Raw genomic sequence first — 24,765 nt, forward strand, 5'->3', positions numbered from 1 at the left:
GTTCAGATATAACGGTCCTTCATGCTTTGGAGGAAACGTCAGACTTAAATATTCTGTGTGTTGAGGAACAAAAGTGTTGCTGGTCTCAGTCATACAGTTCAGGTTTCATTAAAGAGTGGCTGAGATCCAAAAACCTTTTCTTCCTCATTCTCAGCCCATAGAGGTCAGTTAGTGTTTAACTTACCTGCTTCTTGGCACGAGCGGTTTGTATTTGTTCCTGTTACAGAAAAGGGCACAGCAGGGCAAAAAACTTATCATGATATTCGCCCACCATGCTGTCATGACCAAACTATTCGCTGTGAATGGGTGGCTGACTTTGTGCCATCTGAACTGGTCTTGGAACTGTTGAATAAAATATGATTGTCTGGCCATGTGTCCACATTGCAGAATTACTGGCAGCCCCAAAAGATACAAAAGTGTCTCTGTGTTGGAGCGGTGGTTCTGTGAGGAGAGGCACTGTCCTCTGTCCTTTGGAGTTGGAGACAAATGGGGGTGGACGTCAAGCAAGCGTTTGGGATTCCAGAACGGGTACAACTGGAAGAGACGGCTACTGAACGTGTGCTCTCCAGATGAAAAACATATGAATTTTAATGCATGACATTGTTTGATATGTGGGAGGCATTCTGAGGGGACCCTTGAGGCAGCGTGAGAATGTGACAAGGCCTCTGGAACTGGGTGTTTTAACCACCAGAGTATGGTGGAAGGCAAAGTTACATTATGACACTGAATAGAACCTGCAAAGATTCTCCACAGCTGTTATAAAACCTAAAGCTGTTCCTGCTATAAGACTAGTCATCAGAGGCCTCAAGAGTCTTTCCTCAACCCATAAAGACCCAGGACCACTTTTATGGCAGTTCCAAAACGCATTTTTCTCTATATTTAATCTTTGTTAAACAATTTATTTGCATTTATTACAATATTATCCTTTGTATTTTTTTTTCTTCAGTGAAAATCAGGTATTCTCCTATATTTAATTTACTGATCAGGTCATCTACATGTTCATAAAAGCTCAGGTTAAAGATCAGAAATAGAGAAACTTGAACAAAAGGTGACTTTTTTTTAGTTAAATCTATCATTAACTGAGCATAAACCCAGTGTGTCCATCCACTGTCATTGATCCAACTCCATGGGTTTTAGTGGTGAATCAATGTTGTAGAGCAGGGGTGTCAAACATGCGGCCCGGGGGCCAAATGCGGCCCGCCAAAGGGTCCAATTCGGCCCCTGGGATGTTTTTGCCAAGTGCAAAAATTCCACAGTCTTGAATTGAATTAAGCAAAAAAAAAAAAGTAACTTGAGTGAAGGAAAAAATCTTGAATTAAGCCAAAAAAAAATAAAAAATGAATCTTGAATTAAGTAAAAAAAAAATAAAAAAATAAAAAAATCTTCAATTAAGTAAAAAAAAAAAAACTTCAATTAAGCCAAAAAATAAAAAAAACCCAAATTTAGCAAAACAATTTCCAATTAAGTAAAAAAAAATCTTGAATTAAGCCAAAAAAAAAAAAAAAAAATCTTGAATTAAGTAAAAAAAAAAAAAAAAAAAAATCTTCAATTAAGTAAAAAATCTTCAATTAAGCCAAAAAAAAATTCTCAAATTTAGCAAAAAATCTTGAATTGAGCCAAAAAATCTTCAGTTAAGTAAAAAATCTTCAATTAAGCCAAAAAAAATTCTCAAATTTAGCAAAAAATCCTGAATTGAGCCAAAAAAATCTCAAATTTAGCAAAAAAAATCTTCAATTAAGCCAAGAAAAAAATCTCAAATTTAGCAAAAAAAAACTTCAGTTAAGTAAAAGTAAAATCTTGAATTAAGCCAAAAAAACAAACAAACTTCAATTCAGTAAAAAATCTTGAATTAAGCCAAAAAAAAAATCTAGAATTAACAACTTAAATTTTTTTCTTTGTTCTTGTGCAAAAAAAAAAACACATTAAATGATGAAAATATTTACATTTACAAACTATGCCGTAACAATAAAATGTGAATAACCTGAACAAATATGAAAAACCTGAAATGTCTAAAGAAAATTTAGCACAATTTTAACAATTTTTCTGCCTGTTCCTCAGTGTTTAGTGTCTTTGTAGATCTGATCTATAATGCACATGGAGAAATGATGAGTTGAGGAATAATATTATTAAAATTGCACTAAATTTTCTTGTGTTATTTAATTTAAATTTCAGTTTTTTCAGTTTTTTTTTTTTTTTTTTTTGGATAGTTTATAAAAGTAAGTATTTTCATAATTTAATGTCGTTTTTTTTTTACACTAAAACAAAGACAAAAATTTGAAGTTGTCATTATTTATAGGTTATTATGTTATTATTTTACTGGTCCGGCCCACTTCAGATCAAATTTACCTGAATATGGCCCCTGAACTAAAATGAGTTTGATACCCCTGTTGTAGAAGATGACTGTGTTTCCATGGTAACTACGGAGCCTCTGAACATCCAAATGTGATGTGATGACCATGTAAAGATGACAAACTGTATTTTACACTAATTATTTAAATGCATTGATAGGATTAGTGGATCAACAGGTATTAAACAGTTTACATCAGTAGAGGATTTTGTCAGATGGTGGATGTTTGGGTCTTTATGGGTTAATCATAACATCATAGTGTGCGGGAAATTCCATAACACATTTGCCATCACCATATGTGTAAAGAAACTATCTTGACTAACATTGTGTGACCGATAAACATGAGCAGGGAAATGCAGGGCTTTACGGGCACAGGGGAAGAAATGGGAGAGTAAATATTGTTTGACCTTGCGGATCACAGTTTCTGATTGCGTTAACCACATTTCCCTCTTTCCCCCCTTCTCTGTTATTTTCCTCCTTGGTTAAAAATGTTTCTTTCACTTAAGCACAATGAAGTCAGCTCTGTGGCCAGTTTACAAAACACCACCACATCTGACTGCTGCGTATTCATCTGAGTTGTAAAACCAGTTTGGCTTCTACCAAAGGTTTCTCCCTTCATCTGAAGACACGTTTCCTCATGAGCCTGTGATTATTCTGTGAATGAAAGCTGTGTGGATACCGAATACGTCGTCTACAGCGACAGAATAGGTGAGTGATAATGATTTAATGAGTTGAGATTTATTGTCCATTAAGGCAAATCTAGTTTAGTTTTGTCACACTGTGAAAATCAAAATCTTACCAAGTGTATTTTTCTCATTTCTAGTCAAAATATCTCATCTCACTTAAAATAAGACTAATTTGTAAGTGAGAGATAAGAATTTATTTTTAGACAATAGATCTTGAAAATCTTATTTCAAGAAATCTTACCAAGATAATTTTCACTTGTTCCATTGGCAGATTTTTTTTTTTGCTTAATTCAATATATTTTTTTGCTTAATTCAATGTTTTGGTTTTTTTTTTTTTGCTTAATTCAATTTTTTTTTGGTGAATTCAATATTTTTTTGCTTAATTCAATATTTTGTTTTTGGTTAATTCAATTTTTTTTTTTTGCTTAATTCAATATTTTTTTTGCTTAATTCAATTTTTTTTTGTTAATTCAATATTTTTTTTGCTTAATTCAATTTTTTTTGCTTAATTCAATATTTTTTTTTGGTTAATTCAGTATTTTTTTTGCTTAATTCAATATTTTTTTTGGTTAATTCAATATTTTTTGCTTAATTCAGTATTTTTTTTGCTTAATTCAATTTTTTTTTTGGTTAATTCAATATTTTTTTTGTTAATTCAATATTTTTTTTTGGTTAATTCAATATTTTTTTGCTTACTTCAAATTTTTTTTTTTTGCTTAATTCAATATTTTTTTTTTTTGGTGAATTCAATATTTTTTTTTGCTTAATTCAATATTTTGTTTTTGGTTAATTCAATATTTTTTTTTGCTTAATTCAATATTTTTTTTTGCTTAATTCAGTATTTTTTTTTGCTTAATTCAATTTTTTTTTGCTTAATCCAATATTTTTTTTTGCTTAATTCAATATTTATTTATTTTTGGTTAATTCAATATTTTTTTGCTTAATTCAATATTTTTTTTTGCTTAATTCAATATTTTTTTTTTGCTTAATTCAATTTTTTTTTTTGGTTCATTCAATATTTTTTTTGCTTAATTCAGTATTTTTTTTTGGTTAATTCAATATTTTTTTTTGCTTAATTCCATATTTTTCTTTGCTTAATTCAATTATTTTTTTTGGTTAATTCAATATTTTTTTGCTTAATTCAATATATATATATTTTTTGGTTAATTCAATATTTTTTTTGCTTAATTCAGTATTTTTTTTTGGTTAATTCAATATTTTTTTTTGCTTAATTCCATATTTTTCTTTGCTTAATTCAATTATTTTTTTTGGTTAATCCAATATTTTTTTTGCTTAATTCAATATATATATATTTTTTGGTTAATTCAATATTTTTTTGCTTAATTCAATATTTTTTTGCTTAATTCAATTATTTTGTTTTTTGGTTAATTCAATTATTTTTTGCTTAATTCAAGAGAAAAAAATTCTGCCAATGGAACAAGTGAAACTTATCTTCATAAGATTTCTTGAGATGAGATTTTCAAGATCTATTGTCTAAAAATAAGTTCTTATATCTCACTTACAAGTTACTCTTTAGGTGATTATATCTTATTTTAAGTGTGATGAGATATTTTGACTAGAAATGAAAAAAAATACATTCGGTCAGATTTTGATTTTTGCAGTGCACCTGTGTAAAAGATAGAATTATATCGTGGTATCATCTGTTTCTTTATGAAGTGGTTGGCAGTTTTGGAACTTTTACCGCGTCAGTTATCATTGGGTTGTATGTTTTACAGTTACTTTAATCTGATTTTATTTAGCTGTTTTCTAGGTAAGCCACTTTCTTCTGCTCTGTTTCAAAAGGATACAGGAGTAAACGTGCAAGATATCGCTTTCCTTTCTGCTCACGAGGTCTCACCTAAAATAAAGTAAAAGATCTTTTCTTTCCCCCACATAAAATAGGTGAAACAGACACTAATCCAACCGGTTTGCCCCAGTTGTGTACTATACTTGTAGCTTGTAATGATAATAGGTGCGTTCCTTTCAGTCTCTCTTTCAGCAAGTGACCAACTTTGGCTTTACAGTGTCAGTTTACTACTTTTCCATTGTCAGATTACACCTCAAGGCAAACAGGACAGGGTTAGAGCCTCAGGTCACGAAATCTGCCCTCATATGCAGATCATGTCATGTACTTTACTGTGTGTACTTTGGGTTAAACTGACAGTCATTGGTCATTTCAGTTCAGTGATAGTCTGTATGTGTGTATGGGCCATCCCAGTAAGGTTCCAACATGGTTTCACAGGGAAAAGGAGCAGCAGCAGCAGCAGCAGCAGCAGCAGCAGCAGCAGCAGCAGCAGAGCTTTGACACCTGAGCAAACCACAGTCACGTGTGTAAAAACTGTCCCCAATGACGTCCATTGTTTTGACTGAGACAACTAAGGAGTTTTTTCCACAACTTCATTCTCCTGATTTTGAAAAGCGGACTGTATTCTCTGAAAAATAGAGGTATGAGATCAGAACATTTATGTACCTATAAGTACATTTTTAAGAATGTTCTTTCAAAAGGCAAGGCAAGTTTATTTGTATAGCACATTTCAACAACAAGGCAATTCAAGGTGCTTCACACAGGACATTGAAATAAAAAGAAACACATTTAAAACATTATAAAAGAAACATGTAAAAGGTGATTAAAAACAGCAAGTAAGAAAACAACACATAAATAAAAAAAATAAAATAAAAAAACACACATATTAACCCTTTCATGCATGAATTGTGAGAACATTAGTCAAGATTTTTTCCGTCAGTGTTTTTATTACTCCTTACGCATGAAAAAAACAATGCAATCGAGTTTTTTTTTTTCCTATGGAGTTACAAAAATATCCATGCATTTAATTTTTGAAGCACAGAAACATATGTTTAAAACCCAATATCAGAAAGTGATATGAAAACAATGAAATAAAAACATTTTTAATGCTGCTAATCTGATGTCTTCTCACATTTTAACATATTCTAATGCTAGTAATTACTCACTTCATGGCGATAATATGCAAAAAAAACAACAAAAAAACTTCTTGTCTAAAAAATAACAATTGATTTACACTTAACCCTTTCACGCATGAATTATGAGAACCTTAGTCAAGATTTTTTTTCTGGAGTGTTTTTATACCTCCTTAGGCATTAAAAAAAAAAAGGTGCGTTCGAGTTATTTTTTTCAGTGAGTTACAAAAATGTCCATGGATTTAATTTCTGAAGTGAAGAAATATGTATTTAAAACCCAATATCAGAAAGTAAAATGAAAACAATGAAATAAAAACATTTTTAAGGCTGCTAATTTGATGTTTTCTCACATTTTAACATACTCTAATGCTAGTTATTACCTCATATAATATGCAAAAAACAACTCTTTTTGTCTAACAAATAACAACTGATTTACACTTAAACATGTTACTGCAGATCAGGTTTATCAAGAACAGCAAAGTTATAGTAATGGTATGAATTGCAGTGTATTATGGGATGCTGCATAAGTGTCCACTGTGTTGGCTCATATGGAACTAAAAAAACAAAACCTATGAATATACAAGAGAACAGCTGGAGAATAACTGTCCACTATAGTGACCACAATGCATGAAAGGGTTAAACATGTTAGTACAGATCAGATTTATCAAGGACAGTAAAGTTACAGTAATGGTCTGAATGTCAGTGTATGGGATGGTGCGTAGGTGTTCACTGTGTTGGCTGATACGGAACTAAAACAACAAAACCCATGAATATACAAGAGACCAGCTGGAGAAGAACTGTCCACTGTAGTGGCCTATGCATGAAAGGGTTAAAGTAAGAGTTGCAGTGCAGAGTTTCAAAAGAGAATATAAAATCTAAAAAGTCAAAAGCCCTTAAGTCAAAGGCAGCAGTGAACAGGTGAGTCTTTAACCTGGACTTAAAAGAACTCAGACTCTCAGCAGACCTGATATTTTCTGGTAGTTTGTTCCAGATATACGGAGCATAGAAACTGAACGCTGATTCTCCATGTTTAGTCCTGACTTTTGGAACACAGAACAGACCTGCACCAGATGAACTGTGTGGTCTGGATGGTTACCTCCGCCAAGGAGGTTATGTTTTTGCCAGGGTTTGTTTGTTTGTTTGTTTGTCTGTCTGTTTGTTTGTTTGTCTGTCCGTTAGTGTGCAACATAACTCAAAAAGTTATGGACAGATTTGGATGAAATTTTCAGGGTTTGTTGGAAATGGGATGAGGAAGAAATTATTAAATTTTGGTGGTGATCGGGGGGGGGGGGGGGGGGGGGGGGCACTGATCGTTAGTGTGCAACATAACTCAAAAAGTTATGGACAGATTTGGATGAAATTTTCAGGGTTTGTTGGAAATGTGATAAGGAAGAAATGATTACATTTTGGTGGTGATCGGGGGTGGGGGGGCCCACGGGGGGGGGGGGGGGGGGGGGGGGCACTGATCAGCCTTGGCGGAGGTCTGCGCTCTCCGAGTGCTTCTAGTTCATACTGGACTAGAAGGTCTCTGATGGATTTTGGGCCTAAAACCATTCAGTGCTTTATATGCTAGCAAGAGAATTTTAAAGTCTATTCTCTGAGAGACAGGGAGCCAATGTAGAGACCTCAGAACTGGACTGATGTGGTCCACTCTCTTGGTCTTAGTGAGGACTCGAGCGGCAGCATTCTGGATCAGCTGCAGTCGTCGGTTAGACTTTTTAGGCAGACCAGAGAAGATACTATTAAAGTAGTCAACTCGACTACAGATAAATGCATGGACAAGTTTTTCAAGGTCCTGCTGCGACATCAGTCCTTTAATCCTAGGTGATAGTAAACTGACTTTGTAATTGTTTGTATGTGGTTTTTAAAATTCAGGTCTGAATCCAGTACAATATTGGTCTTTAGGAGGCCAGAATTGCACCTTTAGACTATGAAAAAGGGTCCAAAGTTATGTAAAGTACAAATTTGTACTATAAGGTACCCTGCAGCGTTAAAAAATGTGTGTAGACCATGAGAATAGGCTATAGGCTAGGAGAACTGAACAGTAGGCCTAATTATAGTTCAAACATTAGGCTTAGCGCATTATTTATTATATAGCATACTGTAATTACTCTACATCAGGGGTGTCAAACTCATTTTCTTCTGGGGGCCACATTCAGCCCAATTTAATCTGAAGTGGGCCGGACCAGTAGAACCAGTAGACCAGCATGATAACCAATAAATAATGACAACTGCAAATTGTTTTAGTGCAAAAAAAAAAAAAACACAAAACATTCAGTTATGCCAATATTTACATTAACAAACTATCCAAACAAAAAGGATGTGAATAACCTGAAAAAAATGAAATTTTTAAAGAAATATAAGTACAATTTTATCAATATTATGCCTCAAGTTATCATTTATACATATATGCATTACAGATCAGATCTACAAAGGTACAAAACATTTAGTCACAGGCAGAATATTGTTAAAATTGCACTTAATTTTCTTCAGACATTTCAGGCTGTTCATATTTGTTCAGGTTATTCACATTTTATTGTTAAAGGATAGTTTGTTAATGTAAACATTTTCATAATTTAATGTTTTTTGCACTAAATCAAAGAGGAAAAAACTAGTGTTGTCATTATTTATTGGTTATGATATTATTTTTGAGTTTGATGCCCTAACTTGCACTTTGCAAATTCATTCCAGGGGCCGAATTGGAACCTTTGGCGGGCCAGTTTTGGCCCCCGGGCCTCATGTTTGACACCTGTGCTCTATTTTATATTTAGTAATAATTTGTGTTTTAATTCAATAGCCCAATTATCTCAATGATAACAGCCTAATAATTTATTTAGCTTATTAGAACCTCTGATTATTGCCATAATCTCTGTTTTATCAAGTTTTCATTCACACCTCCATGTCTTGCCTATGCCGTTTTTTGTTTTTTGTTTTTTTCTCAATTAGGCCACCGGTTCAAACTTTAAACATTATGACATTATCAACTATATGAGAGTTTTCCTTCTATGTAAAGTACTTAAGGTACAAAATTGGACCATTTCAAAAGTGTACAGAAATGTCTCTCAAAAAAGTACACCCCCAGCGACAAGCATTTGTACCCTTTAAAGTACAAGCTGGTACCTCTATTTTTGAGAGTGTATTCTCTCCTTTCTTAACCTACCGTTGGTAATATTCATCTGTTTGCTGAAAAGGTCTTTATCAGATTAGTTTTGTTTCCAGTGTAGGACTTAAGGGTGTGACCAGGTGAGTGAAAGGTTATGTGAAACTTCCTGGATTTTCAGCATATTTTACATTCTGAGTATATTTTTACAACAGGAAAACAGGAGTTTGACCCATTTTTACAGACTTTTTTTTCTCCTTATTTTATTTTGTGTTATTTTATTTTATTCTGTACATCTGTAATAAAATCATGATTAACCCTTTCATGCATACTGGTCACTATAGTGGACAATTATTCTACAGCCATTCTCTTGTATATTCATGGGTTTTGTTGTTTTAGTTGCATACCAGCCAACACAGTGAACACCTATGCATCATCCCATAGACTTACATTCATACTATTATTGTAAGTATGCTGTTCTTGATAAACCTGATCTGCAGTAACATGTTTTAGTGTAAATCAATTGCTAATTGTTATTCGACTGTAATTAACAGTTTTTTTTTTTTTTGTTGTTGTTGTTTTTTTGGGTTTTTTTTGCATATTATCTCCATAAAGTGAATGATAAGTGTTTGTATTGCAAAGTTTTCTACATCACTTTCTGATATTAGTTTTTAATTCATGTTTCTTTGCTTCAGAAATTTAACGCATGGTGTCTGGCTGAGTGGACATTTTTGTAACATCTTAAAAAAAAACAAAAAAACAAACTTGATTGCATTGTTTTTTTCATGCCTATAGTGGAATAAAAACACCCAGGAAAAATATCTTGGCCTAGGTTCTCATAATTCACGCATGAAAGGGTTAAATATGCCCAGGTGATAAAATAAAAACACTCTAAGATAAAACATTTGCCCTCAGTTTCGATAACCCCACATTTAAGGGACTTGCTCAGATCTTTTGTAAACACTCCTCTAAATAAGTTTCCGCGCAAAAGCCCAAATGCGCACCATTTGTTGCACCTTTTACGCACCAGTGAGAGCCTCCTGACATTACCGCCGGGCAGGGCGGGTGGAGACTGCGCATGAATAATACATGTCCGTGGGAGGAGACGCTTTTCTGGATCTACTGGAGTGAGTTGCGTGCGTCACGTTGTGAACTGAACAGCAGGGACAAGGTCTGAATGGCAGAGTTTACAGTTACTGGAGGAAGTTTTCATGCACCGGACATCAGGTGGGATAAAATAACACTTGGATTATCTCTTTTAGTTTATCACATGCAATTTTTAACGCAATAATTTCTTGTGGTGTTTGTAATTTAAAGATTTGAACTTCTATAGCTCAGGAGAAATTCTGTGTATTGACTTGAGTTATATGAGCATTTACAGTCCTTACAGTACTGCATTACGCACAGCCTGTCGCTTCTAATATGTGTGTTTGTGAAATATTTATTCAATGAAATGGATGTTGCTTAAAGTGGCTGCACGTTCTAATTTAATCTGTTCTGGCTTTTACGACAAAACAGTTCATCTAAATGCATTTTGAACACGAAGTTACTTGCTCTCTTGACATTTGTGCGTCCTGCTGATTCAGCGGCCTGTGTTTCAGTGTTTGTATTGAAACAAATGCAGCTCAGGGTGATCACAAGGACCACCATACACTCATATATGAGCGGATATGAGGGTTCAAATCCATCAGGGCCAATAGACTGTCGTGGATCAGCATTTCTCAAACTATGTCCTTAGGCTAGATCAGTTAATCTCACCAGTCTCAGCATGTAGGAGGAATGAACACTGCAAATTATTTAGGTCTTACAAAAAAAAAAAAAAAAAAAAAGCATGGATTTAGAAGTGTTAGATCATTTATCTTGTTTTAAGAGTTAATTTCTTATTTTAAGTGCTCATACATCTGTATACATGCTTATTTCTAGATTTAACCTCCTAAGACCCAGGACATGTCAGCAAAGTACAAGCTTTTTTTTTTATTTTTATTTTTATTTTTATTTTTTTTTATTATTAAATAAGTGCCTATATTGGAAAAATCATAATGCAACAGTTTTTCAGATGCAGTTTTTAAAATTTTTATGGAATGTTCTTTGTGGTGAACAGTTTTCTTTTTTTTTTTTTTTTTTTTTTTTTTTTTGTATAAAGTTGTGAAACTCTTGTCCACAAATATGGACAGTGGGTTTTAGGAGGTTAATAATCTTAATTCATGAAATCTCTTCAGGTGAAATGATCTTGCTGCATGGACAGATATTTCACTTGTTTTGAGTATCTTTTCCCTCACATTTAGTGTTTTTACCTTGTTTTTGGACACAGTGAAGGTTTGTGCCACAGCCATTCCTGCTGATCTAGTTGTGATTCTACCTCAGTTTTTTTTTTTTTTTTTTCATCTATTGGTCCTGATTCTATAACATTTCTCTTAACTCATAAAGACCCAGTGCTAATTTTGTGGTTGTTCCCAAATAAATTTTTCTCTCTAGTTAACCTTTCTTAAGTGGTTTATCATAATTTATTCTAATATTATTCTCTGTATTTTGTGTTTTTTCAGTGAAAATCAAGTATTTTCCCATATTTAATTCACTGATAATGTAGATTTTCTTTAAAAGCACAGATGGAAGTTGAGGGTAATTATATCAGAAACAAAGAAAACTGAAGAAAAAGTGACTTTTGCAGAAAATATATAAATAATTTAATGTAAAATCAAGTGTGTCCAACCACTGTCATTGATCCAACTCCAAGGGTTTTCCTGGTGAATCAATGTTGTAGAAGATGATGGTGTTTCCACATTCACTATGAATCCTCTGAACGTCCAAATCTGATGACAATAAAAAGATGATCAACTATATTTTACACCAATTATTTACATGTATTAATAGGATTGGTTGATAAACAAGTATTAAACATTTCAGTAGATGCTTTTGGTCGCTTTTGGCTCTTCATGGGTTAAACATCCTGGATGCTTTTCTTGTATTTGCTCATCATCCACTGTGCTCATAAGGGGAATACTCCCATGTGTTTTGCCGGTGCTTCTCCCACTGCGAGTATTTACCTCCACTGATGTGTGCAAACATACATGCACTGTTGTCTTTAGCTGAAATCCAGCTCAGTTCCCCTCTTTCATCATGTCACAGTAATCTGCAGTGGCTTTTGTAAAGAAGACCAAAGTCACAGAGAAGGAGACTGGCTTCAGTTATGCAAACTGGGCTCAAATCTCAGCCTGGCGCAAGCGACAAGAGGTGACAGGACACAGAGGGTTCCCAGGATTGGTTTGACCCACTTGACCCCCACTTTTTTTCCCCCTCCACTCAACAAGTTTTAGCGGATACTGATCAGATCCGGATTTATTCTGTAAAAGGTAATCCGGGGCCCCCTGTTGGGATTCTCCAGATGGTTTTTCCCTTAACTCCCAAATGAAGAACTCATTCTGATAATGCACTATTTATCGTAACCCCAAAATTCCAGTGATAGTGTATTAACTTGTTTTAACATGTGCAGTAGCAGTGCAGATTTATTTCAGAGTGTATTATTCACTGGAAAAGCACTTTCATGCCTGAATTGTTGTCCGGATACTTATCTTTTATCATTTCTTTTTCCCATCACGCTTAGATGAGCTGTTGAAGCCTAGGACAAGTGTTCTTTCCTGATATGCAAATCCCTGGTTCAGAGCAGTTATCTTTACCCCAGAGGGAGACACAGTTTGAACTAGATGGATCTCATTAATCAGCACATCACTAAAACATCCACCCTATACCTTCATCTGCTCTCAGAAAGAAGCTGTTGTAGGTTTTTGTTTTTTTTTTCTATAAGAGTGGGTGAACATCTGCTGGCTGCTGTACTGATCCCGGGTGTTTCTGTTTTCAAGTTTTGCAGATGGGTCAGTAATGGTATTTGTCATGTTGTGTTATCATAACATGGAGCCTGGCTGGTGCTGTCAGGGCCTGATTTATGTCCTCTGGCCTCAGTTACCCTGTCAAATCCCCCCCTAACATTTGCTCAACAGGGTTTAAATGTTTCCTGTTGTGAGATGAAAGCTGCAGTAATGTCTCACTAAGGCCAGCTCCTTCTGCTCTGCTTTCCTTTATTGGTCTGGCTTGTGGTGAATGACACAAAGAAGTCATTTTTTTTTGTTGTCGGCGTTATCAAATCTTTGCTATTGAGGCTATGAAACACAGACGAGCATATAAAAGAGGTTAAGAAAGTGCATGATGTGTGTGTAAAGTGCAATGATGTGTTGATTTTTTGTTTGACAGCAATAATCTTCCACTGATTTGTCTGAAGATTTGTAGCTCATCCTGTAAAAAACAGCAACATATGAGGATATGTCACACGAGACCAGGCTCACAATATGATCATTGTCTGTGTTTCCTTGTACTTACGTGATTTAGTGGGTTGTGGTGTGAAGTCAGATTGTATTAGATCTCTGTTATAGTAGGACACATACAATCCCCTTTGTTTAAAGACTTTTGCCTCCAAATTTCTGTTTAAATTAAATATTTTCTATTAAAATAAAAAAAAAACAAAAACATGGAAAACTAGGATTTCTTGTGCCATGCGTTAGGGCTGGACATTGTACAGTTACACTTGTACACAAGCATTTTGATTCAGGGTTAGACTATGTTACATTAAAATGAGGCAAGGGAGTGTACATTCACTGGAAAAGCAAGAGGAATTTCTTGTAGTTTCTTTAGAAGTGATTTAGGCAAGACACCCTACGGAAAAATGTTTCACCATGAAACATTTGTGTCCTCAGAAACATTAAAGAGGTTGACTCTTTTGTCAACTCTCTTTTTTTTTTTTTGCTTATGTGTAATGCATAATAGGTGCATTCATTTTAAGTCGTGGGAGAGATAATAAAAATAAACAACAGGGATTATTAGTCTGTACAGGAAGTAGCATAAACTCGATTAGAAAAGGACAGAATTTTCCAGAGCCTGTGGTGATATTTTTAAAGATGTTTTTTCATTTGACAAAAAATAGTTTTTGTCTTACTTTTCTATAATGTCTACTGATGTGAACCACAGAATTGTAGTAAATACTCTTGTTACTTAAACCAGAAAAGTCTGCCATTGTCATAACATACAGTGGTATTCATTTCTAGTCTGTTGGTGCCAGTTAATGTCAGTACAAATTTCTTTATTCCAGTTCTTTGAAACTGGAGCCTTTATTGGTCCTTCTGAACAACCGAAATCTTTTTTTTTTTTTTTCAAATATCAATTTCCATGTATGAGTTTCAATTTTGTATCATATTTGAAACATTGGGTCTCAATGCTCAAATACTATTCTTTTTGAACAAACAAAAACATAATATAACACAAACATGTCTAACAAATTGGTAATTCCTTTTCAAAATTGGCAAAGTTCTTCCTCCTTCCTTTATAATGACAGTCTTGTAGTGTCACTGGAAAGGCCTCTGGTGAATGAATTCCTCCCCCTGGTGGATTATCTGTGTATTGCATGTATCTAATTGTATACATCAGGTTCTTCAAGAAAAAAACATCACACTGATCATGTAGAGGGCTTCAAAACTCTTGTAACAAATATGATATGTTTGGCGTTATAGGGTAAAGCTGCCTAAATATAAAAGAGCCCCTCATCGCTTATTGGTGAGGATAGCAACGTTTATTTTGTGTGTTTCAGCATTAAAGTCCTCTGTCTTCTCCTTCTCTGTCAGAACCAGGCATGGCCGGAAAGCCTTTCCGGGCCACCTACATCTGGGGCAGCATCATCTCCAACCTCCACACTCATGTAGAAGTAAAGCGCCGACGTCACAACCTGAAGTCGTACCATGACTGCTTCCTGGGCTCAGAGGCCGTGGACGTGGTGTTGGCGCACATCACCCTCAACCGTTTCTTTAGCGAGGAGCCAGTGCCCCGTTACAAGGCTGTTCGTCTGTGTCAGGCCCTCATGGACTCAAGGGTGTTTGAGCCTGTGGGAATTCGAGTATTCGGGAAAGAGAAGAGGCGACCGACCTTTGAAGACAGTAGCTGCAGGTTGTACCGGTTCCTGAGTCCGGCCAATGCCTCCTCATCACTTAACAACACTACCTCTCACTCCACCAGCACCATAGAGAGTGGCTATGACTCTCCGAGCATGAACAGGAACAAGAACACCAATAGTCCTTCACGTGAAAGGTACAGACTCATGTCGTAATACCTTCAGATCTCATTTAGATGTGCTTTGTTCTTTTTCCTCCTAATAGCCAAAGATAATCCTAAAAAGCTTTAGCCTGGGTGACTCTGAAAGCTAGAGAGGCATGACCCAAGACTCTTAAAGTCCCATCAAGTAGATAGGTCTTTATACACTTAATTTATATCACCCCCCCCGAGTCACCCACATGTCCACTTCTAGTAACCCCATCATTATCATTTGGTGACAATGAGCTTCAAATTATCTCTATTATTTGGCACCAGAATTAGGGACAGACAGAAACCCAGATGCACTTGTTAAAGCTCAAAACTGCAAATGTAAGAACTGACTTGAAAAGAGTAAATGCAGGATGCATCACCCGTGCTGAGCTTCCACGTGGCCGCTTTGTATATGACTGATCCAGACCAGACATTAGGCCTGACATGAGTCTGGGAGATGAAACGTTCAGATGAACCATACGTGCTACAACACTTTGGATAATTTGTAGCACGGGCCTAGTCAGATCTGCATGAGAAAAACATATTATAAAAAATAAAACCATCATGTCCTATTTAAGATTAGTCAGAAAATGTTCAAAGCTGGAAATTGAACATTCATTTTGCCAGTTTTGGTTTGATTTGAAATGACAGCAATCAGAATTGGGGATGACTCACTGGAACTGGAAAACATTTACAGCCCTATGCTACAATTGTTCTTGTAAGAAGCCTGTTTTTTCAATCATTTTACTGATTGCTGTTATTATGTGGCTCTTCAGACGAGAGGTGCTGAGCTACTCCACCCACTCCCCTGCAAAAACAGACAAATCACTGGAGGACGTGATAGGACACCTCAACCTCAGCTCAACCATCACCCCTCAGATGACCAACCTCGGCCTCTCACAAGAAAGTAAGTCTTATTACATCAGACGTGGCACAAATGAATGATGTTAATGAAGCGCACGTGGAGTAAATACATGAACAGACCGCATTTGTTTGTGTTTGTGGGCCTCATGGCTTTTCAATCTGTGTTTTATCACAGTTGTGGATGAGGTGTGGCACCAGCAGGCTGTGTCCAGACTACTGCAGCTGATAGAGCTCCCTCTTTTGGAAGATTTGCTGGAGGGCAAGGAAGCTTCGAAGACTCTCCTGCGTGGTATGGACAGTGACCCGGATCTGTTGTACACATCGAGTTACCTAGACAGGGAAGTCCTCAAGGCCTTTGGTGAAGCACAGTAAGTCCCCCAAAGAATAAATAAGCCTTTTATTTATTTAAATCATGATTAAATCTCACAATTCATGCATTTTAATCCTTTGGGTAATTTTTTTTACTTATTTTATTTATTTATCAGGGACAACGCAGTGAAACATAGCGGACATGTCTGATGTTTTGTACAAAGAGTATTTAGCTAGTTTGCAACTCCCGTCCATGATTTGGCTTTATAACAGTGAAATACATTCACAGTGTAATAATAATAATAATAATAATAATAATAATAATTATAATAATTATGATAATTATAATAAATTTTATTTATAGGCACCTTTCAGGACTCTCAAGGTCACCGTACAAAATAGTTAAAATAAAACACAATTAAAATTACACAGATACATATATAATATAAACAACAATAGCATAAAAACAGCGTAAACAAACAATATTAACCCTTTCATGCATGAATTATGAGAACCTTAGTCAATTTTTTTTTTTCTTGAGTGATTTTATTCCTCTTTAGGCATGAAAAAAAAACAATGCAATTGAAATTTTATTTGATGAACCTATTTTTCATAGAGTTAAAAAAATGTCCACTCAGCTGAACATTTTTTAACTCCATGAAAATGTAAATAATTAGTGCAAAAAACTGTTTGTCATCTTTTCATGGTCGTCAGATATGACCCATTTGGACGTTCAGAGGCTCTGCAGTTACCGTGGAAACACCTCCATCTTCTACAACATTGATTCACCAATAAAACCCATGGAGTTGAATGAATGACAGTGAATAGAGACACTTAATTAATGATAGATTTGCTGAAAAAGTCACTTTTTTTTCCTGTTTTCCATGTTTCTGATTTAATAACTTTTGAATTTACTCTGAGTTTTAATAAACATCAACATGATCAACAGATTAAATATAATAAAATACCTACTTTATGCTGAAAAAATGCTAAATACAGAGGATAGCATGGTGATAAATACTTAAGAAAGGTTAAGTAGAGACAAAAAATCATTTGGGAACTGCCATCAAGAAGCGCTGGGTCTTTATGGGTTAAATATTAATAACATTGCATTTCCTTGCCTTTGTATTCACTCATGCAGATATTATGCAGGTACTGTTACAGAAGTTCAGGTTAAATTACATTGTAGAATAACTGTCCACTGTAGTGACCACCATGCATGAAAGGGTTAAAGCATATTCACATCTATCACACACTCACACACATCAGTCTGACCTCACCAAACATTACAGGGTGGGGAAGCAAAATTTACAATGAACATTTAGTTGTTTTTTCTCAGCGGGCACTACGTCAATTGTTTTGAAACCAAACATATATTGATGTCATAATCATACCTAACACTATTATCCATATCTTTTCAGAAACTTTTGCCCATATGAGTAATCAAGAAAGCAAACGTCAAAGAGTGTGTGATTTGCTGAATGCACTCGTCACACCAAAGGAGATTTCAAAAATAGTTGGAGTGTCCATAAAGACTGTTTATAATGGAAAGAAGAGAATGACTATGAGCAAAACTATTACGAGAAAGTCTGGAAGATACTATTAAAGAAGAATGGGAGAAGTTGTCACCCGAATATTTGAGGAACACTTGCGAAAGTTTCAGGAAGCGTGTGAAGGCAGTTATTGAGAAAGAAGGAGGACACATAGAATAAAAACATTTTCTATAATGTAAATTTTCTTGTGGCAAATAAATTCTCATGACTTTCAATAAACTAATTGGTCATACACTGTCTTTCAATCCCTGCCTCAAAATATTGTAAATTTTGCTTCCCCACCCTGTATATATAAGGTTAAAGCTACTTTCTGCAGTTTCATTATATCCAGCATTAGGATGGTTACTTTTCATATTGAACTGGTTAGGATATTAGTTACCCTGTTAACTGTAACAAGTAATGTAACTATTTTATTGACTTTATCAAAGTAACGTAACCTATTGCATCTATTTATTTATTATTTTGTCCCAGTGAGATGATTGATTCACATGGTCCAAAGAGCTGCTAAAATAAGGCTTAGTGAAAAGATGCGATGCCACAGAATGAATGTTCTCTACATATAAACCTTTTACTGAAAATAATATTTGGGTGTGACCCCTTTACAGCCGCTAACATTTTGATCTATTACTGTAATCTAATTTCATCTTTTTTTCTCACCAGCTGTAACAGACACCAGTTACACTTTTTCCTAATTGACTTACATAACTCCGCTCCATGAAATTAATTAGTTTCCATAACTGCGTCATTGCGACCTGCGTTATCGCTAAATTCCTCATAATCCGTTCCTCTCTTAACTAAAGGTCAAGATTGTTATGTCACTTTTTTCAGTCCACTCACTGTGTGTTATGTAATTGTGTCTTCAGGGCTGATGAGTGGATGTCATCTGCGGTGGACTGCCTGGAGTTTCTACCTGATGATAAGGTGGTGGAGGTCAGTCGAGGTTTAGCCGGTTGTGCTGAGGACCTGACTCAGTGTAAGAAGCTGCTCTACGGAGTCCTGGTCCAGCATTACGGACACACGCAACAGCCACCTCTGCTCAGCAACCAGATTTTTGACATACACTCCGGCATCTCTGAGCTACTTGGTAAGAGGAGGAACCATCAGAGCTATTTGGTACATGGCTACAGATAATGTTAACCCTCAAAGACCTAAACAGCTGATGGCAACCAATGTGTAATAAGTTCTGAACACAGACTCCTATCAATACATGTAAATAATTTGGGTAAAATTAAGTTTCTCAGCAGCATCAGATGTGGCTTATTTGGGGATTCAGAGACTGCGTAGTGAACATTTAAACACTGCCATCATGTGCAACATTGATTCACCAATAAAACCCATGTACATTACAAAAAAAAGTTAAGGATATTTAATTTTTTGGGGGGGGTCTTTATTTTTTATTTTTTTTTTGTATTTTTGCCATTTGTAAATAAAACTATGTCTGGTCATTAAAAAAATGTGTTTCAAATCAATTCACACACAAAAAAGTAAAAAGCGCTGTGCAACTGAAAAAACCCCAACTGAAAAAAATAGCCCAAAAATTAAAAATATCCTTAACTTTTTGTTTGTAGTGTAATTTGACAAATGGCAGTAGTTGTCGATGCTTTATTTATATTCAGTTAATGATATATTTTGCTGAAAAATGTGACTTTTTCTTCAGTTTTCTCTGTTCTGATATAATGACCTTTGAATTTACGCCAAACCATTATGAACATTTATATCACAGGTGTCAAACATCTGGCCCGGGGGCCAAATCTGGCCCACCAAAGGATCCAATCTGGCCCGTGGGATGGATTTGTGAAATACAAAAATTAAACTGAAGATATTAACAATCGAGGATGTCAAAATCATTTTAATTCAGATTCCACATATAGACCAATTAGATCTCAAGTGGGTCAGACCAGTAAAATACTATCATATTAAACCTATAAAAAAGGAAAACAGCAACTTTTATCTTTGTTTTAGTGTAAAAAAGTAAAATTACGAAAAATGTTTATATTAAAAAACTGTTATTTTACAAAAAATGTGAAAAACCTGAAATATCTTAAGATAAGTAAATGTAATTTTACCAATATTCTGCCTGTTATTAAATGTTTTGTGCATTTGTAATTGTAATGTAAGTTATAATGCACACGTGTAAAGGATAAACTGATAATCCGAGGCATAATATTGTTAAAATTGCACTTGTTTTTCTTAAGATGTTTCCAGTTGTTCATGTTATTCAGATTTTTGTAGATGTAAACTTTATCATAATATAATTTTACTTTTCTCACTGTTATTATTTTACTGGTCCGGCCCACTGGAGATCATATCGGAACTGAACTAAAATGTGATTTTTAGTGAAAAAATGTAAAATGCAGAGGATAACCTTACAATAAACGGTGATAAATAACAGAAAAATTCAATTGGTAGCTGCCACAAAAATGGTTCTAGTTCTTTAAGGGTTAAACAGGTATTTTAGAGTATGTGTCAGTGTCATAAACTAGTCACAGTCCTAAGTTTAAACTATTAACATATTATTTTTATTGAGAGATAATGGTTTTTCATCTTTATTTGTGCTTTTATCAGTGAATGGGAAGAAGGAGCTAGCACTGGAGGCTCTGCAGCTCAGCCTGAAGTTGCAGGACTCCAGGAGCAGGGAGGAACTTCGCAGACTCCTGAGATTCATGTCGATTGCCGGTAAACCACAGGAGGTGAAGCTGCACAAGGAGGTGAGCGCCCACGTTATGTTTTTGTGATGCTCTGTGCATGTGTGTATGTTTGACCTCTGCTAATTCAGAAATGATTCTCTGTCAGATTGAGAACAGGATGGCAGTGAAAAGGGCGTTTTCAAGCGCCATTGTGTACAGCAGAAGACTGTCCAAAGGAAAGGTCGACCTGATGGTTTTGTTTTTGATGGACAAACACTGTGATCTGTTCAAAGTAAGTGTTTTCAGATTATGAAATTTTAAATGAGTATGTCTGTTTGTCCTGTCCAGTTTGAGGGACTTCACTATTAACCCATGAAGACCCAAACACCCACCGGTGACCAAAATCATCTACTGATATAAAATATTAAATAACCATTGACCCATTAATCCTATCAATATATGTAAATAATTGGTGTAAAATACAGTTGGTCCTCTTTTCATGGTCATCAGATATGACCCATTTGGACGTTCAGAGGCTCTGTAGTTACCGTGGAAACACCGTCATCTTCTACAACATTGATTCACCAGTAAAACCCATGGAGTTTGAGAAATGACAGTGGATGGAGATACTTATTTTATGTTAAGTTATTGATATCTTTGCTGAAAAAGTCAGTTTTTCTTCAGTTTTCTCTGTTTCGGATATAATAATCTAAATTTTAAACTGATCTTTTATAAACATCTACATCAAGGGTGTCAAACTCATTTTAGTGCAGGGGCCACATTCAGCTAAATTTGATCTGAAGTGGGCCGGACCAGTAAAATAATAACATAATAATATATAAATAATGTCAACTCCAAACTTATGTCTATGTTTTACAGTGAAAAAAGTAAAATTACATTATGAAAATGTTTACATCTACAAACTGTCCTTTCAAACAATGTGAATAACATGAACAAACTGAAAAAAAAAAAATTGTAATTTTAGCAATATTATGCTTCAATTTATCATTTCCACATGTACATTATAACTTACAGATCACAGTGGATCTAGAAATGCACAAAATATTTTGTAACAGGTGAAATATTGTTAAAATTGTACTTCCCTTAAGATATTTCAGGTTGTTCATATTTGTTCAGATTATTCAGATTTTTTGTGAAATTATACTTTGTTTTAGTCTAAATACATGAAAACATTTATATTTACATAGAGAAAAATTTGGAGTTGTGAGTATTTATAGGTTATTATTAGACTGAGTTGGTCTGAATGTGGAACCTGAACTAAAGTGATTGTTAATTTCTTAGTGTAATTTTTTGTATTTCACAAATTCATCCCAAGGGCCGGACTGGACCCTTTGGCGGGCTGGATTTGGCCCCCGGGCCACATGTTTGACACCTGTGATCTACATGATCAGTGAATTAAATATAGGGAAATATTTGATTTTCACAGAAAATTCCCAAAAAACAAAATACTATTTATCAAAATAAATGGTGATAAATTACTTAAGAATGGTTAAATTGAGAAAAAAAATCATTTTGGAACTACCTCAAAAGTCACACTGGGTCTTTATGGGTTAAAGGGGCTCCAGACCTCTAGGCTGATATAAAGATAACACAGATATTCAGCATAAAGGTTGTTTTGAGACAGTTTTACATCGCGCATGCAGTATACATTAACCCTTTCATGCACAGTGGTCACTACAGCGAACAGCTATTTTACAGCTGCTCTCTTGTATATTCATGGATTTTGTGGTTCTTTTCTTTTTTTTTTTTTTTTTACCACATATCTTTATTAAAGTTTTAAGACACTACATATCTTTTCTGACATGAATTGGTAACATTATGTAGATCTCTCCTGAGCATAAACCCCCAGAATCACAAGCCCTCCCCATAGTTTTCACATAATTTATCAGTAAATACATGTTTCTGTGCGTCAAAAATTAAACGTGTGGTGTCCAGATGAGTGGTCATTTTTGCAACTTCATGAAAAATAGGCTGATAAGATTTTTTTTTTTTTTTTTTTTTTCATTATTGTTTTTTTTTTTTTTTAATGTATTTTTTAAAATATTTTTTATTTCATTTATTTTTTCAATTTATTTTTCAGAGGAAAATTTTCAATCGCATTGTTTTTTTCATGCCCAAAGAGGAATAAAAACACTCAGGAAAAAATTTTGATGAAGGTTCTCATAATTCGTGCATGAAAGGGTTAAAAAAAGAAGTCCAGTAACATTTCCCATCTCTTTTCCATGAACTGTATACACTGAAAACAGTAACGTGTCCTGTTACACTCCCTTCTTTTTCACTAGATTCCTAGTACATTGCACATGATGGTCAGTGAGAGAATAATGAATATAGTGAAAGGAAAGGATCCAGATACGCTCACAGGTTAGTAAATGCATCTCAATATTATCTTATATACTCAGTTATTCAACGTCTGTTTGTCTAACTCAACATCTATGAATGACATGTTTCTGTATTGTCTGTTTTTACTTCAGGCCCAGCATACTGCAGAAGAGTCAGCCCTAAAGCATACTCAGAAAATGCACAGAAAACCACTAAAGAAGAACTGTGGTCTTTACTCCGTACCATCCACGAGAATCAGAAGATCTCCCCAAATGAAAGGAGGCGACTGCTGGGACAGTTTTATAAAGGCCACCCAGAAATTTTTGTTCAGTACTTTGGAAGTAGATTATCCAGTGGCAACATGTTGTTACAGTAATATTTATTAGTTCAAAAACTCATGTATTATAATGTAAAAAGTCGATTGAGAACAAAAGGTTGTGATGTACATTGTGTGAGGATGTGCAGTTTATTTGCTTGAATGTTAATAGTTTAGACTACTGAACAAGAATGTGAAGTGCATGTGTAATAAGCTGCAATATTTAAGGTCATATTTAATTGTCGTCATTTCTTTTTGTATGCAGGACACGTGAAATGTCCGTGGTAGTTTTGTGGCAGATGTGCTGTCTTAGAAATATGAGTGTATTTTAACACTTTGGTACATCTTTAGGGCATTTTGTGTGTGCAGCCAGTAAGAACTTGTAGACTACTCTTTTTCAAAGGACATATTCTTTGGGCTTGTGCAATGGGAACAGTGTTAGGAATAAAAATGTGTTCATGTGGTTTTTCATTGACAATGTGATGCACAGTAGAGCTATGTCTGAGGAAGCCTCAAACGGAAATTTGATCCTGGAAATTTAAAAGTCTGATCTAGTGTTGTAGTAAACAGTCAGATGCATTCATGGGAAACATCCCTACAGGGCTTTGTTGCTGCAAATCAGCAAAACAGATGTTTGCTATTTTTCTTTGTTTTGTTTTTTTTGTTTTTTTGTTTTTTTTATCTAGATTGAAAACCTAATAGGCTTGTTTTTGAGACTTTTTTGTTTTGGTTTTATGTTTCAGCTAAGTTTTATGCAGGCCCACTAATTACCAGAGGAAATTGCTTCTGAATGTAAAGGTGACAAGCATCCCATTGTGAGTTTAACCACACACATCCTGGTCATATTTAGTTTGGATGAATTTTCCATTCATACATATATTTAACATGTTTCCCTCCATCACTGCAGGCTCATATGTGTATATTTTAATTTACTACTTGACATCTGGTATGTCAAGTAATTTATCCGCTGAACACATGCGAATGTTTAACCTATCTCTATTTTTTTGCTTGACAGGTCAAGCATGCAAGAGATTTAGGGAGCAGTTTTAAAAAACAGACATATAATGTAAGAAAAACAATGTGTGATACCATACAATACTTTGTTTCCATTTCTAATAAACTGCCAAACCAGCTCCAGATACAAGATTTTCTGTCAAGTACAGATACTCGGTGTAGCCACTTCCTTGTTTCATTGAGAATGACTGATAAGGTTTCTTGTAAACCTGCATACACTTTCCCTCTGTAAATAAAAAGTGGCTTTGAATATAATGTTGTGTTTACTGCTTAAACTACCTTTTTCAGCTAAAACACCTTGTGTTCATTTTTTAATAGTTGGATTAGTATAGGGGATAGCAGTGTGTTACCCATGAATATACTTAGATTGGAGATAGGCCACCATGTTCACTGAACAAAAGCTGGGCCGTCGAGACAAATAATGATGTAAGCAGTCAAATGTGAAAATGAACAGCTGGCTGACAGAACATGTGTTTGGTCATTATTTAACTGGGAGGAGTCACAAATAAGAACATGTCTGTACGACACCAAAACAGAGTAGAAACATGGTAC

The 24,765-nt window shown here is 34.8% G+C and overlaps 1 protein-coding gene across 3 annotated transcripts; it reads left to right on the top strand.

The window, feature by feature from the left end:
* Positions 1–2,923: 2,923 nt before the first annotated feature.
* Positions 2,924–24,463, top strand: depdc7a (DEP domain containing 7, paralog a). 3 transcript variants are annotated; one of them, XM_030123975.1, is made up of 10 exons: positions 2,949–3,055; positions 5,276–5,478; positions 14,737–15,196; positions 15,967–16,097; positions 16,230–16,422; positions 18,780–19,000; positions 20,482–20,624; positions 20,710–20,835; positions 22,847–22,925; positions 23,036–24,463. In XM_030123975.1, exons 3-10 carry the CDS (start codon positions 14,745–14,747, stop codon positions 23,257–23,259), a joined length of 1,569 nt encoding a protein of 522 aa, XP_029979835.1. In that variant the 5' UTR covers positions 2,949–3,055; positions 5,276–5,478; positions 14,737–14,744; the 3' UTR covers positions 23,260–24,463. The 3 variants fall into 3 exon arrangements, with proteins under 3 accessions (XP_029979836.1, XP_029979835.1, XP_029979834.1); XM_030123976.1 differs by lacking the exon at positions 5,276–5,478 and having other exon boundaries at positions 2,924–3,055; XM_030123974.1 differs by lacking the exons at positions 2,949–3,055; positions 5,276–5,478 and adding an exon at positions 10,165–10,297.
* The last annotated feature ends 302 nt before the right edge of the window (positions 24,464–24,765 follow it).

The sequence above is a fragment of the Sphaeramia orbicularis genome, chromosome 3, assembly GCF_902148855.1.
Source record: "Sphaeramia orbicularis chromosome 3, fSphaOr1.1, whole genome shotgun sequence".
In the NCBI taxonomy this organism is placed as follows: Eukaryota; Metazoa; Chordata; class Actinopteri; order Kurtiformes; family Apogonidae; genus Sphaeramia; species Sphaeramia orbicularis.

Excerpts from the sequence above, each read along its gene's own strand:
- depdc7a (XM_030123974.1), top strand. Across the intron at positions 15,197-15,966 it reads AATAGTCCTTCACGTGAAAG|ACGAGAGGTGCTGAGCTACT; the intron begins GTACAGACTCAT and ends GTGGCTCTTCAG. Across the intron at positions 16,098-16,229 it reads CCTCGGCCTCTCACAAGAAA|TTGTGGATGAGGTGTGGCAC; the intron begins GTAAGTCTTATT and ends GTTTTATCACAG.